Source organism: Calypte anna, chromosome 15 (assembly GCF_003957555.1).
Source record: "Calypte anna isolate BGI_N300 chromosome 15, bCalAnn1_v1.p, whole genome shotgun sequence".
NCBI classification, from domain to species: domain Eukaryota; kingdom Metazoa; phylum Chordata; class Aves; order Apodiformes; family Trochilidae; genus Calypte; species Calypte anna.
The window spans coordinates 1,669,513-1,684,125 of record NC_044261.1 but is presented as its reverse complement, the minus strand read 5'-3'; the positions used below and the strand labels follow the sequence as shown (position 1 = coordinate 1,684,125).

General features: G+C 41.4%; 1 protein-coding gene across 1 annotated transcript in view; it reads right to left on the bottom strand.

Annotated features, from left to right (window-relative positions):
- NAA25 (N(alpha)-acetyltransferase 25, NatB auxiliary subunit) overlaps positions 1-14,613 on the bottom strand; it is a 28,132-nt gene that overhangs the window by 3,327 nt on the left and 10,192 nt on the right. Inside the window, exons 10-23 of the mRNA XM_030460755.1 lie at positions 14,293-14,462; positions 13,441-13,553; positions 10,700-10,907; positions 10,198-10,284; positions 9,440-9,620; positions 8,801-8,900; positions 4,460-4,611; positions 4,034-4,159; positions 3,477-3,720; positions 3,111-3,234; positions 2,685-2,750; positions 2,107-2,204; positions 1,802-1,912; positions 1,539-1,685 (exon numbers count right to left, since the gene is read on the bottom strand). Coding sequence (XP_030316615.1) covers positions 1,539-1,685; positions 1,802-1,912; positions 2,107-2,204; positions 2,685-2,750; positions 3,111-3,234; positions 3,477-3,720; positions 4,034-4,159; positions 4,460-4,611; positions 8,801-8,900; positions 9,440-9,620; positions 10,198-10,284; positions 10,700-10,907; positions 13,441-13,553; positions 14,293-14,462 — 1,927 coding nt within the window. The remainder of the gene's footprint in view (positions 1-1,538; positions 1,686-1,801; positions 1,913-2,106; positions 2,205-2,684; positions 2,751-3,110; positions 3,235-3,476; positions 3,721-4,033; positions 4,160-4,459; positions 4,612-8,800; positions 8,901-9,439; positions 9,621-10,197; positions 10,285-10,699; positions 10,908-13,440; positions 13,554-14,292; positions 14,463-14,613) is intronic.

Sequence of the window (14,613 nt, the reverse complement as noted above, 5' to 3'; positions counted from 1 at the left end):
GCAAAAGAGAAATTATTCACTCCAGGGCAACTGTTTAAATCCTCCTCCAGTTAAGCTTCCTCCATCCTTTCAAAGACTGATAAGAAATTCATGAGGACCACAGTATAGGTTTACAAGGGGAATGCCATCAGCACAGCATAAGCAACAGCAAAAATTCCTGCAGACAGGGCTGGTAACACATTCACATTTCTTCAACACTTCTGGAAACATCCACGTGCAAAATACTTGTGGCTGAGACTGCATTTAGCATTTTAATTTAGTCAGCACTTATTGAAATAGAGAATTTCTTGCACAGAACAAGTGGAGTCACTGGTATCCAGCTTTCCCAGAGGGAACAGATTCCCTTTACTATGCAGTTTTCTAAAAAGCCCAGGCTGATCAGGCAACACTGATGCTTCTGCTCAAATCCATGTGAATCCAGCTGCTGGGTTTTGCAGATCTGCCTGTGCTTTGCATCAAAGGGAAGATAGAGGAATTTGCTGACTCAGTGAGGACCCAGAAAGATCAACAGTTACCTAGAAATGGTTAATCCTTTAAAGTGGAGATGAAAAAAGTACAAGCTGTCTAACAGCAGATTAAGGGTTCAGAAGTGCAATTCTGAAATATCTGGGTGCAGCTTTGAAATCCTGCCCAATTCAAAAGCCTGCAGATCTCCCATGTAGACAAACGTGAATGCCAATGCCATATTGGCCAAATTTCCCCAAATTCAAGTTCCATGCTTTCAGTCACCTCCAGGCTTTTTAAGCTGGACCCTGACACTACTCTCAGGATCTCAATCAATGTTTAAACAAATACCTTCACGGTACTGAACTGCTAGAAGATCCCTTCTGACAGTATTGTCAACTTGTCTGCCACAAAGTTTAACTCTTCTCTGATTGCTGTGCTTTAAAAAGCCAAATTTCCTCATTAGGCACATGCTTCACATGTCTAAATTTGACATGAGGTTTGGCATGTGCAGGCCCTATTAATCCTGCCTTTGGTTCTCCCCTGCATAGCTGAGGGGAGGGATTTGCCACTTGGTTGTCTTTAAGGATCAAGTAATTGTTACCAGGGAAGTGACTAATCAACTGCAGGTCAATCTCAAATGTTTCCTGGAATAAGTATTTTGCAATCATTATGGCACGCTAGAACACAGATAATTAAGTCATAACACAGACAAGATAATAATGTTTAAACCTGAAGTTTTTCTTCAATAACACACCCACCACAATTTTAAATTTCTGTGTACAGATCTCATTTTTTGCAATTTTCTGCAGTGAGCCAGAGCTGACCAGATGAGGCAAAGTCAACAGTGACTGAAAAAACCTAACTTACCACTCAAACTAAGCTTTCTAGCAGCCTGCTCCCTAATGCCTGGTTAAGAGTCAATTAATTCAGTCATAACACATGGGATTTCTTTTTTTTCATTTGTTTTCCTTTTTTCCTTCCAATGAAACATTTTGGGGTAAAGAAACTCCAACAAAACCATGCCATAAGCATGTACATACAGGTTGTCATCAGTCACCCACGAATGTATAGTGCACAGAAGGAGTTCTTACCTGTAAATGCAGAGTGTCCTTGAGGGACAGCTCTTCAAGTTTTAGTGCAGTCAGAATGATTTCAAGCCCTTTGATGTGATCTATTACATTGGAAGTTAATGTCTGTAGTTCATTAACATAATCCAGAAAATGTGTAAATACAGGTGGCTAGAAAAACAAATATTTATAAGCACACATTAATGCCTATTCAAATAATTATTCTTTTTCTCTCAGTGTAAACGAGGTGGATTTGGGGAGGAAAAGAAAAAAAAAATACTGTGTACCATAGCTACACTGCTTTCTTTTTTTTTCTTCTTCTTTTTTTGCAGGTTGGATTTAAAAGGTCGGAGGACGCTGTCACAGTAACTTGATACCCACAAGGCAATGGAGATCGTCTGGAAAAAAAGGTAACAAGTTGCACTTACAGAAGGTTCCTCCAGTAATTTTAGTGTTCCTACTGATAAGACTCAGAGTAGTTAGAATATGCAACAAAAACTTTCATGAGTTCAAAGAACTTCCACTGTGTTTTAATTCCAACATTTCTACTCTAAAGTACTCCAAAACTTATAGTTTCCAAATCAAAAAATACCTCAACAAAGAAGACCAGGTTTTCTAACAGGTTTGGATGAGTTTTCAAGGTGCCATCTGTGACTTCAATCAAATCACCTTTACATTTATTGAACAAGTCTGAAAAGAAGAAAGAAAAGCTTTAAGAACATGCAGATTAACTTAAATGTGTATTTTGTGTACAGTAATTACCTCGGTGCAGCGTGCAAAGCTGTCAGAGGACTGACTGCTGAGCAGTAAATGATAAATTTGACCAAAGCCTCTCAGAAGGTCTGGCTCTGAAGTTTACTCTGAATTGTACTCCACTACTAACAGTATCTCCACTCCATTTATTAGACCAAGTTCCAGGGAGACAACAATTGCTAAGACTCAGCTGCAAGGTAGCCAAATGAAAGGACATAATGACATTCTGTGGCATGCAAGAGCTCCACCAGCACACAAGCCAAGGGGAATCCCAGCCTTGTTCTTCAGTATCTTTCAAAGGGGTCTGCAGATGCACTAACACACTGGCCATGACTGCAGCACACTCAGCAGCACATTCTTAGAGCACCACAAAGCACTACCTTAGGTACCAGTGTTTATTCTTGAGTTACCATTTACCTGTTAGTCGTTCTATTAAAGACTTGAAACTATTCCCTATCCTCTCCTGGATTTCTGCTGAATCTTCTGAAAGAAAAGAGAAGTAGTCATAAACTACAAGTTTGTGTATTTTCTGCTTCCAGAAAAATCAGAGGCATTTGAATGTAGTTTAGTGTTAGCTGTCAAAAGCAAATGCAACTGCTTTCAAAGAGGATCCAGTATTACACCAACAAACACTGTACAAAAATGAAGACTTGCATAATACATTAAAAATTAAGGCGTTGTCTCCCAGAGAAGCCAGTGCCATTCAAAAAATTAACAGACAAACAACAGTTTGGGTCCCAATCAGCCAACACCCAAGTTTTCAAACTAAACAAAGACCCACCTTGCTCCCTCCCACCACACATCACGACAATCTGGTTAAACCCCTGCCCCTCAAACACTTACCTAAGCCATTGGTATCTAGTTCATAAATATCACTAACAAGATAAAACAAGCTAGTCTGGCATTGACAGCTGCCATTACTGAAGAAGCCAGCCATTCGGGTAGGAGGAGGGCCAAGGACAGGATACTAGGCAAGAAGCAAAGAAAAAGATAAAGGTGTTGCAGCTTTTCCTGATCCAGAACACAGTGTCTGTCTCTGGCACATCTCTCAGTCAGATTCATACACTACAAACTCAGGGTCAGTTACGTGCACTCTGCAGCCTGCTGGACGTTACAAGATGCATTCAGTTTCTCTGCTTGCATTCACGGCCACTTAATATTTGGGGATTTTTTTTTTTTAAGGTTTTTTTTTTTTTCCTTAAGGGGTACCTGAATTTTTTGTTCTAGAAACTTCTTCCCTGAATCCACTGCCGCTTCCAGTTGCTGAAGCAGGGATCGAATTGTATCGATCTTGGATGAGACGCCGTTCTCTGCAGTCTTTTCAGAGTTCTTTGGTTGGATTGTGTGACTAAGAGTTGGGAGTCCACTCACTAGCCTTAAAGTTAAAGACCGGATTCGCAACCACATGGTTTCTTCCTCCAGTGAGAGTTTCCTATGTTCTTCAGAAATGTCCCTAGAGAAAGGCACCAAATGTTTTCAGGCAATTCGCTTCAGTTTTGCAAAGTAGCAAGCTTCACTCAGGTACAACACCCTACCCAAAGTTACCAAATACTGTATGAAGGAAGAGGAGTGGGCAGAAATTCAGAGAACTGTATTAATATGTAAAAAGGCAGCACTGCTAGAAGTGATGAACGATGCTTGTTAAGTTTGCAGTTAGCCAGCCTGGAGAACATTTAAATAAGGCAGTTTCCCTGAATGGGTTCCCTTTGCTGACAGGTGCTGCAAGGAGAAGGTGTGGCTGTACAGGTGAGGATAGTTCTACCCACCTGTCTTTTGGATCCCAGTTAAACAAGACTGTCAGGTCTCTGTTGTCACGCAAATCCTTCCATGGAATGTCATCCTCCTCTGGGCTCAGACTCATGGACTTTATACTTTCTTCTAAACTGGTTGATCTGTACACAAGAACAAGCACCATCAAATCAAACATTTGATCACTGCAAACAGCAAACACAGCTCACTAAAAGACCACATTCTCTCCTTGGCTCAACCCTTCTGATGCCACAAATGTTACACACAAGTGGTACTGACAAGGATGCTGAAGCAAGAGCAGATTACAAGCACAAGAAAGTAGCTCACAGGTTTTTGCTGAAGAGCTTCAAATGCAACTAAGGTCTCACTAGGCCAGTGTTCCACCTATGCAGTTTTTTTTTTTTTCCACACACAGGCTGTGCACTCATGGTTGCTGCACTTACATATTTGCTTCAAGTAAGAGGTCTAACAACATCCGCTCCATGCGAACTTGGGCAAAGTGAAGGGAAGAGTTCAGCCTATTTCTAAATGCAATGAATTCTGGAATCTTCTCAAATGCACCATACTTGTAGGCTTGAATGATATATTCTGAGGTCTGAAAGAAAACACACACCATCTCTGTATTAGTTACTGCCATAAATTCAGAATTACCAGAATTTATCAAGGTCACTGCCAAGTAATTGCATTTTTGGGGCTTTCATTAAGCCAGAGGTACACAACCTGGCAGATACCCAGGCCCTGGGAGGAGCTGGCACTGCTGCTTGCCAGACTCACCCCAGCACTTTTGCTACTTTGAGAATGCCCAGATGCTCCACTAGGCAAGAAGATTTAATAACCAAACCAACACCAAGAAACATCATGTTGCTGTCTCCACTGAGACTGAAAAATACTTCTGAGGGGAGAGATTATTTTGGAAGGCTCTTTTTTTTTTTCCCCTGAGATGCATTATTCAAATCAGTTTCACACTGCAAGAAGTAATTTCAGGCACAATAAAACAATCTCAGATTTTCTGCAACTGACTTAGATGTGCATCACACATTACCAAAGCATAGATTACCAAAAAAAAATTACTCACACATTTTTTTAAGTATCTTTTTTATTAGATTTTTTAATACAGTATCACAAGGTGGTATCACACAGTGTATAAATATTACAATACAATCTAGACACCAAAGAAAACTGTCAGGCTCCATGGGATAGTTTGCCTCCTCTCTGATGAAATGCAGCAATACAAAGCAGGTAACTAATGTTTCACATCAGTCCAAGTGATCTCCAGACAGAGATTTATGTGACAAAAGAGCTCCAAACAAGCCCTGTGTTTTAATGAAAATATCTAACTGCAGAGACAGTGAACGAGTTATGCTCCCAGTCAAGACAGATGGCTGTGCTTTTTACACCAGAATTACTCTGCAAGTGAGAAATTCTGGAAAATTTCTTCTCAGCAAGATTATGACATGCCCTGAAGATGGGAGGCATAAAAAAAAAAAGCCTCTGGTTAATTGAACTTCATATGATACTAACAGACTGGAAGGCTCTGAGAGACCAGATGCTAGCACTCCCAGATGAAAACCACTTTTTTTCCCCTCCAAAAATCAGAAAGGTCCTCTAGGTAGCTCTGCCTTTTTCTTTAAGAAATTTGGTTATTTGCACTGTATGAAGAAAAGATGCCAAATATTCAACAACAACAACATACCCTCTGATAAGCAGCCTCCCAGAGGTCACTGTCAGGCTGCGGGACTGCGCTATGGGCGCTAATTCAACTGCAGCGACGTGGAATTAAATCCCCACAGGACACGTTGGTGCTCTGTTTGCCTGCAGTATCTGGAGAAATTAAAGATGGATGGACACAAGAAAATTAGAGAGATTACTTGTGATTCTGTCTATTTAAAGGAGGACTATCTTGAGAAGGATAAAGTTGCCTTTTTAGTTTTGGCCAGATCTAGCAACACTGCCTTCTCTCTCCTCTGATCTTAAGAATCCTCTCCTCAAACAGAAGAATTATGTCAGGACTGCACAGCATCCTAGATGGCTGCTACTCATGGAACACTCTTAAACAAGAATAGCTTCAGGCTGTTCAAGTTCAGCAACTCAGAAGGAAAACATTTATCCAAAGCAAATTGGTTTGAATCAGTTGCTGTATTTTTATGTCAGGCCATTTTGTTTCCATCCCACACTTCTGTGCTAGGAAGAGTCCCCCACACAGTTAGCTGCAGGACATACTCTTTAACGCTGCAGCAGACGTTCCAGCTATCTTAAACATCAACCTAGAGAGGAGCAGGCAGTATCTGAAATCAGGTAAAAAGGTAACTTTTAAAGGTTAGTCCTTCTTTAACATTGCAGCTAGATGCTGTTACAGGATTCGAGTGGGAAGCTGGCATCAGCACCTTAAGTATGAAGGGGAAACCCCAGCAGAAGAGAAACTGGTAGCAGATTGTGACCTTGTGATACTTAGGTCATGTCTCATGGTGAAGAACCTCTCTTCCTCTCATCACCCTAGAAGAACAGTACCCTGGAGCTGAGCCTTCACTTCCTATAATTTGCACTTTAAGGTTGGTTTTAAAGATGCTTGCTACTTGCAAATTAGTGCAGCTTTTGATGTGTTTCCCAACTAAGGGGAACTCAAGGTGACAACCACTGAAGTGTCCAGGACATGCAACAGATTTGGCTGCCCAAGAAGAACAATGTCTCATGGTCCTTTGGTCACAATACTGTGACTCCAAGATGACACATGACTCGAGTGGGTTCCAGAGTCACATCCTTATCATGTAGCATGAAGAACTACATAATGCTTGATTGCATCCCTGTCACCCCTCTTGAAATTTCAACCTTTTCAGCCACTGCCTCTTCAGGATTTCTGGAACAGGAGTAGAGTAGCATTTTCCTGGCAACAACACTTGGAACATGGCTGTCTTCACCTGTGTACAGATGTTGAGTTACTGGAGGCAATCAGCTCTTCTCTGCTGCAAGCATCTTTATAATTCATTCATGCCTTCTTCCAAGGTAACCACACCTGAAGCTACTTCAGATTGTTTTCCAGGGAGAGATGAGTTCTTGATGCTTTACAACGCAGAACTCCACTGCAGACAAGTCACAGCCAGTAGCTTTTTTCCACCTGGTACCCAGGAATCAAACCTTTTATTCCAACAGTTGGTTCCAGGTGTGCTTTTCATTCAAATTCACTGAGTGACTCTTAGACAAAACTAAACAAGTTAACCTTCATTAAATAATAATTAAAAAAAGCAACCACCACTACCAACAACAGACACGTAGGAGAAAGCTGTCTGGAACCAGGACTTCACTCCAGCACAAATCATTGCCCCAGGAACCCAAAGACTCTCAGCAAGCAGGATCAGCTTAGACAGTGAGCAAATGAGGGAAGCAGACAAGAGTAAGCTCCCATCACACAATCCACATGCTCCTCAGGGCATCCCACTCTCTACAGTGAAATTTCTGTCAGACACAGGTCACAGTAACTCAGCATATACCTTAGCATAGGCAAATGGCAACTGGTATCTTGTACACAGGAATAACCTGGGCTAATAACAGCAAGGCTGCTCCCTGAGGGATCACTGTGTGAGCATCTTTACTATTCATCACAGACAAGCCTGGTGTTTTTATCTATTCCTGGCACGGTGGGAAAGCAAGTTGTATGACTGCAGAGCCTCTGGAGCCAACTTAGCCAGTGGCTGACTGGAAGATCTGCAACTGGATCACACCTTTGTTTCTTACCAAAGTAAAGCAAAATGATTTTCTTCACCTACCTCTCAACATTGATTTAACTGTAAAATATAAAGACACAGGATATATTTCTACTCCTCAGAATGGGACAGCCTTGCAAGTTCTAGGGAGATGGACCAATACACATACTTCCCTGCAACAATTCTGGACTATTTCTGTTCTTCCAGTAAATTTCCACCAAGACTTCAAATAAGTTTTGTTCAACTGTCCTCCTACCTAACCCATTTTTCATGACTCCATGGGAATTCTGAAAGAGAACTGATATTTTCCCTAGGAATGTATAAGAATGTACACCAGGGTGTTTTTTCCAAATAAGAATAATGACAGAAACAGTTAATAACCAGCAAGCTACAAGCATGCTAGGTGCCTAGGGCATAGCATCCATTTTATGAAACACCTGAACTCTCTGGAGGAATTCAGCTGCCCTCCCCTCACCATCTCCTCCATTCCAGCCCCAAGACTCTCATTCAAGACATTTGTTTTCATTCAGACCACATTTTTTGGGGTGAAATGAATAAAAGAGGCAGTTCCCACTAGCACAAAACCAAGTCTCTGTGAACTCTCCCTCTTTCCTTGTGCTTTCCCAGCATCCCTGTATGTCCTGGATGGCTGTCATTAAGACACTGCTTCAGTGACTGTCATAGAAAGGATTCCTAGGTTTGCCAGCAGCATTTTAACCCACCATCTCTGGCAGCAGCATGACTTTCCAAAATGCTGGAAGTTATGACACCAGGACGTGTTTGCCACAGGACATGTCACTTAGCAAATTCCTGCATAAAATCACAGTCCAGTCATTTAAATATAATCATACCTGGGTTTGATTTTTTTTTTTAATAGTTAGAAAGCTAAAGCAAACCTCCACTTAACAGTAAGTCACAAACTCTTGCAGTGAGACATACAACGAGGCAACCTTTACTATAAACACACAGATGCACCCATTATTCCTTTGCCTTATCAACCACCACATTCCTCTAAGCCCAACTGCTGTAAGGCATCTTGACACAAGTGCTCTGTTACAAGGACACAGAGATTTGTTTTCAACTTACATCTTTCTGGTTGGAGTGGAAAAACCTGAGTGCAAAATTGCAGGATTGGGATGCAGCAGCGTAATGGCCCAGTGCCTCTGCATAGCGTGTCAGGAGATAGCTGCAACACAACACAACACAGCCCCAGTCAGACATCAGCACAGAGCCCTCAGGAACCCCCAGTTTCAAACACAGCCCTGAACAGAGAGCTGCATGCAGCATGGTTCAGCTTGGACAAAAAAAAGTCTGGAGAATTAACAGATGGGAATCGCAACACTCATACTGCAATTTAAGTTTTTAACAGGGATGGAAGGAATTCTTAATATTATAAAAGACTCTGTGGAGGCCATTCACTACGTTTGTTTACCCAGTGCTAAGCTTTGCTGAGTAATGACAAGCCAGAACTGGAATCAAGATAAACATTTCACAAATTTACTTCAGAATCCTCTTAGTTAATATTCTGAGAACCCAAAACTGATCAAAATCACACGGGACAGATACATCAGCTCTGCTTCTTGTGGAGTATCTCACAGAATTCCAAAATGCTATATAAAAAACTGACAATCTGCTGACTTTCAGCAGCACAAAGGAAACTGGAGATCTCAGGACTAGTTACAGGAGGGTGACCACCACCAATTATTCTCAGTAAATACTACCCACCCGATGGTGTCATGCTGTATGTGCTTTGCATCAAGACTGGAATAGAGCTCTGCAACAGGTTCAAATGCACCAAGCCTGCAGTAGATTCGAATGAGCAGCAATTTAAACTGAGCATTAGAAGGACTATGAGATAACCCCTCTTCTAAGAGAGTTAGGCACTGCCATACAGCCATCTCTTCACCTGGTGACAAAGACAAAAAACAGACAGGCCTGATCAGAGAGAGGCACTGAACACTGACAGCACGGTTCCCTTTGACATTGAAGCTTCTGTCCTCCAGTTACACACCTCTCCAAACAGTCCCATGTTTAAACATGCAGCAGGTCTCAGCAGAAGGTCTAGAAGCAGGGGATCCAAAAGACAAAGTATGTTAGGGAGGGAAAGATACTCTCAAAACACCTCTGATACCAGAAGGGATTTGTCAGCAGAACTCATGCAAAAGGAGAGAAAACATTATCTACATGGGAAAGCCAAGACATGATTCTAAAGACTGCAAGCTTTGAGCTGCAAGTGTAATCAGCAAAGCTCTGCCAGGACATGCAGCAGTTAATCAGAAAAATTAAAAGCCTTTAGAGATCAGAGGGGATCATATCAAACACCAGCTGAATAGAAGGACTTGTGAAATGCCTCATATTGAGTAAGAAACCAGAAAGCTATGAGCCCAACAAGCCATGTCAGGTACACAGCAGCCACAGGGACACACCCTCTGTATCACAACCTTCCTGCATGGTATAAAGCAAGATACAATTTAGGAACATACCTTCTAGCCACAGGTCAAGCAGCAGGTGAACTGCAAGCAGGCAGTAATAATCTGAAAACTGCAATTCAGTTTTCAAACAAGCTTTCCCTAAAATGAAAAAAATAAAGTTACCCTTGAATTACTGCAGCAGTGTCAGCTGCTTCTCATGCTGTCAGTGTTATCAAATGACAGAGAGTAACCCCAGCTTAATTTATAAAATCCAGAGCTGTCTTAAAAATTGAAACAATGCTATACAATATGCTATACAACAAGTGCTATATAATGCTATGCTATATAAATGCTATATAATGCTATACAACAAATGCTACATTTGTTCATCATACAAGTGGGACTTCGGGCCACTTCATGAGTTGACATCTGCTGGAAGAAGAAGATTCTCTTCCTATGACTGCAAGATTTACAAATGAAGTTTGTGCTGTTCTGCCCCCCTGCAAAAGCTCTGAACTTCTGCTCATAAAAAGCTGCAAGTGAACAGCAATGTCAGCTTGAAGGTTTTCCTCACCAAAGTCCAATCCATGGCGGTATCTGAACATCAGCTCCCGGACCACACTCAGCTTTTCCTTCTTATCCATAGCGTGATAGATCCCCAGCAACCTGGAGAGCTGCACCACACACAAGTGCTGCTGCAGGGCTTTGATGTCCCCTGGCAGAGGGATGTCACTCTCAGCTGTCACCGACAGAGGGATTACTTCCAGCAGCTGACTGATGAACTGAAAGAGAAACACTGCTGTGAAATTCTGCAGGCCACCTGGGACCGTGTGAAAAGAAATCATAATCCCCACCCTCAAATCAACCACACACACAAAAAAGTGGAAGCATCAGAATCAGCCCTGATGCCACACTGAAATCAGTGCTTTAAGAGCTTCAATTTTTAATTTTTTTCTTAAAGGTGCTGAGCACACAGTTCTGGTTGCACTCAATAGCTTTCCTCCATCACAGAGATGAAGGAAAAAAGTGACATCACAGACAAGTTTCCAATACACTCACACACAAAGGAGTTCAAGCACCTGTCAGCACTCACACTATAACATGCAATTACAATGAGTTACTGAAAGGCTTCACAGCACACTTCCAGGAAACAGTGGTTTTGTACCAGCTATTACATTTTCTCTGAACTCTGAAGTAATGCGCTGTTATCAGCAGGTTCATCACCTTTGATTAATGACTTGTTTTTTTAATTAAGTCCTAATAAAAGCAGCCTCTCATTGTTTACAAATTTAATAGCACACTTCTCACAACACACAGTCAGGGTTGGACAGTGGGTTTTTGCTGCTCTAAAATCCAACAGTGTTTAAAAGCTTAAAACTGAGCCAGAGCCAACGAATTCAGCTTTACTACATTCACTCTGGAAGCACAAAAACTGCATTAAATGCATGCCCAAGGAAAAAAGCAGAGAGCTAGGCAGGAAGAACCCACAGCACCATGCACTCAAATTCCAGTTTTCCCACAGCCTTTGATGAAGATTGTGTTGACTCCTCTTTTCAAGTCTGACCTTTTGCCAAGCTGGGCAAAATCAACAGAATCACTAGGTTGCAAACTCCAATTTATGCTTCTAGGAAGCTGAGATTGATGTTGCTATAATTATGTCTGAAATATCTTGTGTCTAGTGGCCCAGCAAGATCATAGCATTCTCAGCTACTGAAGTGTAATACTAGCCAGAACTCAGAAAAAAACACCAAAAAAATTGTGTCCCTGCTTGTGTGACCCTGCTGCTGCACCTAGGACACAGCCATCTCCAGCATCTTTTGCTATGAAACAAGAATAAATCTAAGATAAATCTATAAGATATTCTATAAACATTTTAAGTAACTTTGAACTTTCAAAAATACATCAGCACTTTAACATCACCAACCCTCCTCAGCTATAGCTCTCTCCTTGACCGAGTTACACTGCTGCAGAGGAGTGCTTTGGAGACAGGAGAACCAGCAGAGCCATGCAGTGGAAAAAACTTCTAATATGTGACACAACATATGCACCAAATCATCAGCAGTTTTAAGGCCACTCCGAGTATTTTAGAGAATTTATTCAAAGTCATGGTTTTACAAGCACTGCAACAAAACTATAGCCTAAACTGTTCTTTTTAAATACCATTCTTTCCCATTTAAATTTTTTTTCCTGAAAAGTTAGGATAAAATCTGTTCAGCACTCCAAGGGTCACCTTGCAATGGTATCACCACTTTCAGAACTGTGAGTTAAATGCCCTACTGACCATTGGAGTAAAACCACACCTTTTAACACACAAACATAACAGCAACTCAAATGTGCCACCATTCTTCATAGGCAGGCAGTGGGAAAAGCTGGCACTAGAAGTAAAAAAAATAGTTGAATGGACTAAGAAAACACCACCACTATCTGCACTTTGTTTACAAACACTTTCTCCACAGCCTCTGGCTGATCCAGGGTTTTTTGTCTAGCCCTTCCCAGCTCTGGTAATTTTACACAATGGGTTACAAAAACAGTGGGGTGAGTGACAGGATTCCCAGCTGCTGAAGTCATTCAGTGAGCTGCTCATGACTCTGCACAAATTGTCTTTTCAGTTAAAGAGAGCTTGTTTCCAAAAGAGATTCTGGAAAAGTTGTCACAGATGAGGGAGCAGATTTTTTTCCATTACACATTTCAGTTTAATGGGAAAAACAAGTGATGGGTGGGAAGGGGAAGAGGAGGATGTCTTTGTAAAACACAAGTTACAGTACACAGCAATGAGAACTGCAACTGAATGAACAGGGTGGGCTCTTTACTGTTTCCACACTACTCCATATTGTAAGCTGTGATCTATTAACAAAAGTGATGAGAGATTACTCATTTAAAAGTGAGCTAATTGGGTAGCTTATCAGTTGAGCTACAATTCCTAGGGAGCTTTTCATTATAAGATATAAGCTCTACCTTTTCATTAGCATTACCAGCTTCATTTTCAATACAAGCTGTTCACCAAGACCATTTCAAAGCACCCTGACACTTTGAAATTGTAATAAAAAAGCCAAATGAATACCAACTACATCTGGGTCTGAGACTCTGCAGGAACAAACAGTTTTCAGTCTCAAAAAAAAAAAAAACCCAAACCCTGAATGCAATTGCTCAGTATGTTCAGCTGTTCATGATATTTTCTGCAGTGCAAAGTGTGTTCTGAATTTCAAACAATAGGTGTAAATTTGATGTTTCCAGTCTTTTCTTACAACCTGTAGGTATTTTAAGATAAAGAAATCAGAGTGCAATTTGTGCCACCACTTCTTTTTCTTCCCTTACCTTTGAGTACTGGCTGGATGGGAGGAGATCCACAAACACTCTGAGATCAGTAAAACAGCAGGGTTTGTCCCCAAACTTTCTGAAGTATTGAAACATTAGTTCTTCTGGATCACCTAAAAAAAAAAAGGCCAGTTCATCTTTAATATGCTCCATTACAAGTTGAACCTGTAAAACCACTATGAAATATCTTTGCTAATGCTTTTTCTCCCCTCTTTGAGATAACACAGTGATTTAGAAAATGGATAGCTGCTCTGCTACAGCCTTTACCAGAGGCTCAATCTTTGGCAACCAAGGACACACAAAAGGTTCACTAAAGCTACTCTGGCAGATAAGAACTCTGGATAACAGGCATGCACACACAGCCTCTACTTACTCAACAGCAACTTATTTTTGGATGGAAATACAAAAGGAACTACCAAGTAGCACAGATGTTGCCCTAATCACATCCTCTCCTTCACTGATTCCCTAAATGCATTTTTTAAATCCAACTTTTTAAAAAACAACACCTGGTACAGCTGCCAAAAAAAAAATTAAAAGGAAAAAAAGCATACAGAGATTACAGATACCTGCAGGACTTTTTGCAGAAGCAGGGCATGAGGAATGCACTTTTCATTACAGTGTCAGTGCCCATGCTCCTAGATCCCACAGATCCTCTCACAAGTCTCCATGCTTACTTTTCCAAGCCCTGGAGCAGTCTGGAACTCCCTGCCTTTCTTCAAGGGTCATGTTTCACATACAGACAACGTTTTCACAACAGACTCTGCATCTAACTGAGTGACTTAGCAAAGAACTCGTTCCAAGTTTGTGTTCTCCCCAAAAGCTGAAATTCACCCCCCAGGCAGAGGCTCTTACCCAGTTTATGTTCATCATTACAACCCCGGTGCCGCAGGCGTCTGATCAGCTCCAGTTTAGCCAAGTATGGTCCCCGGAGTGGCCGAGAGCTCTTGGATTCTTCTGTAATCCTCTCCTCTATAAATTTCACAGCTTGCTCTATAGAATAGTGCACCTCTCCTTCCAAAGAGCTGTGCAATCAAAGAGACAAAAGGTTCTTTGATTTCTCCCATTGCTAGGGCATTGATACAAGCTGCTCAACATACTCCTAGGATACTCTTAAACTGCCATGGTGGATTTTTTTTAACTAAATCACCATGAAAAACATGAACTGGAAGATTC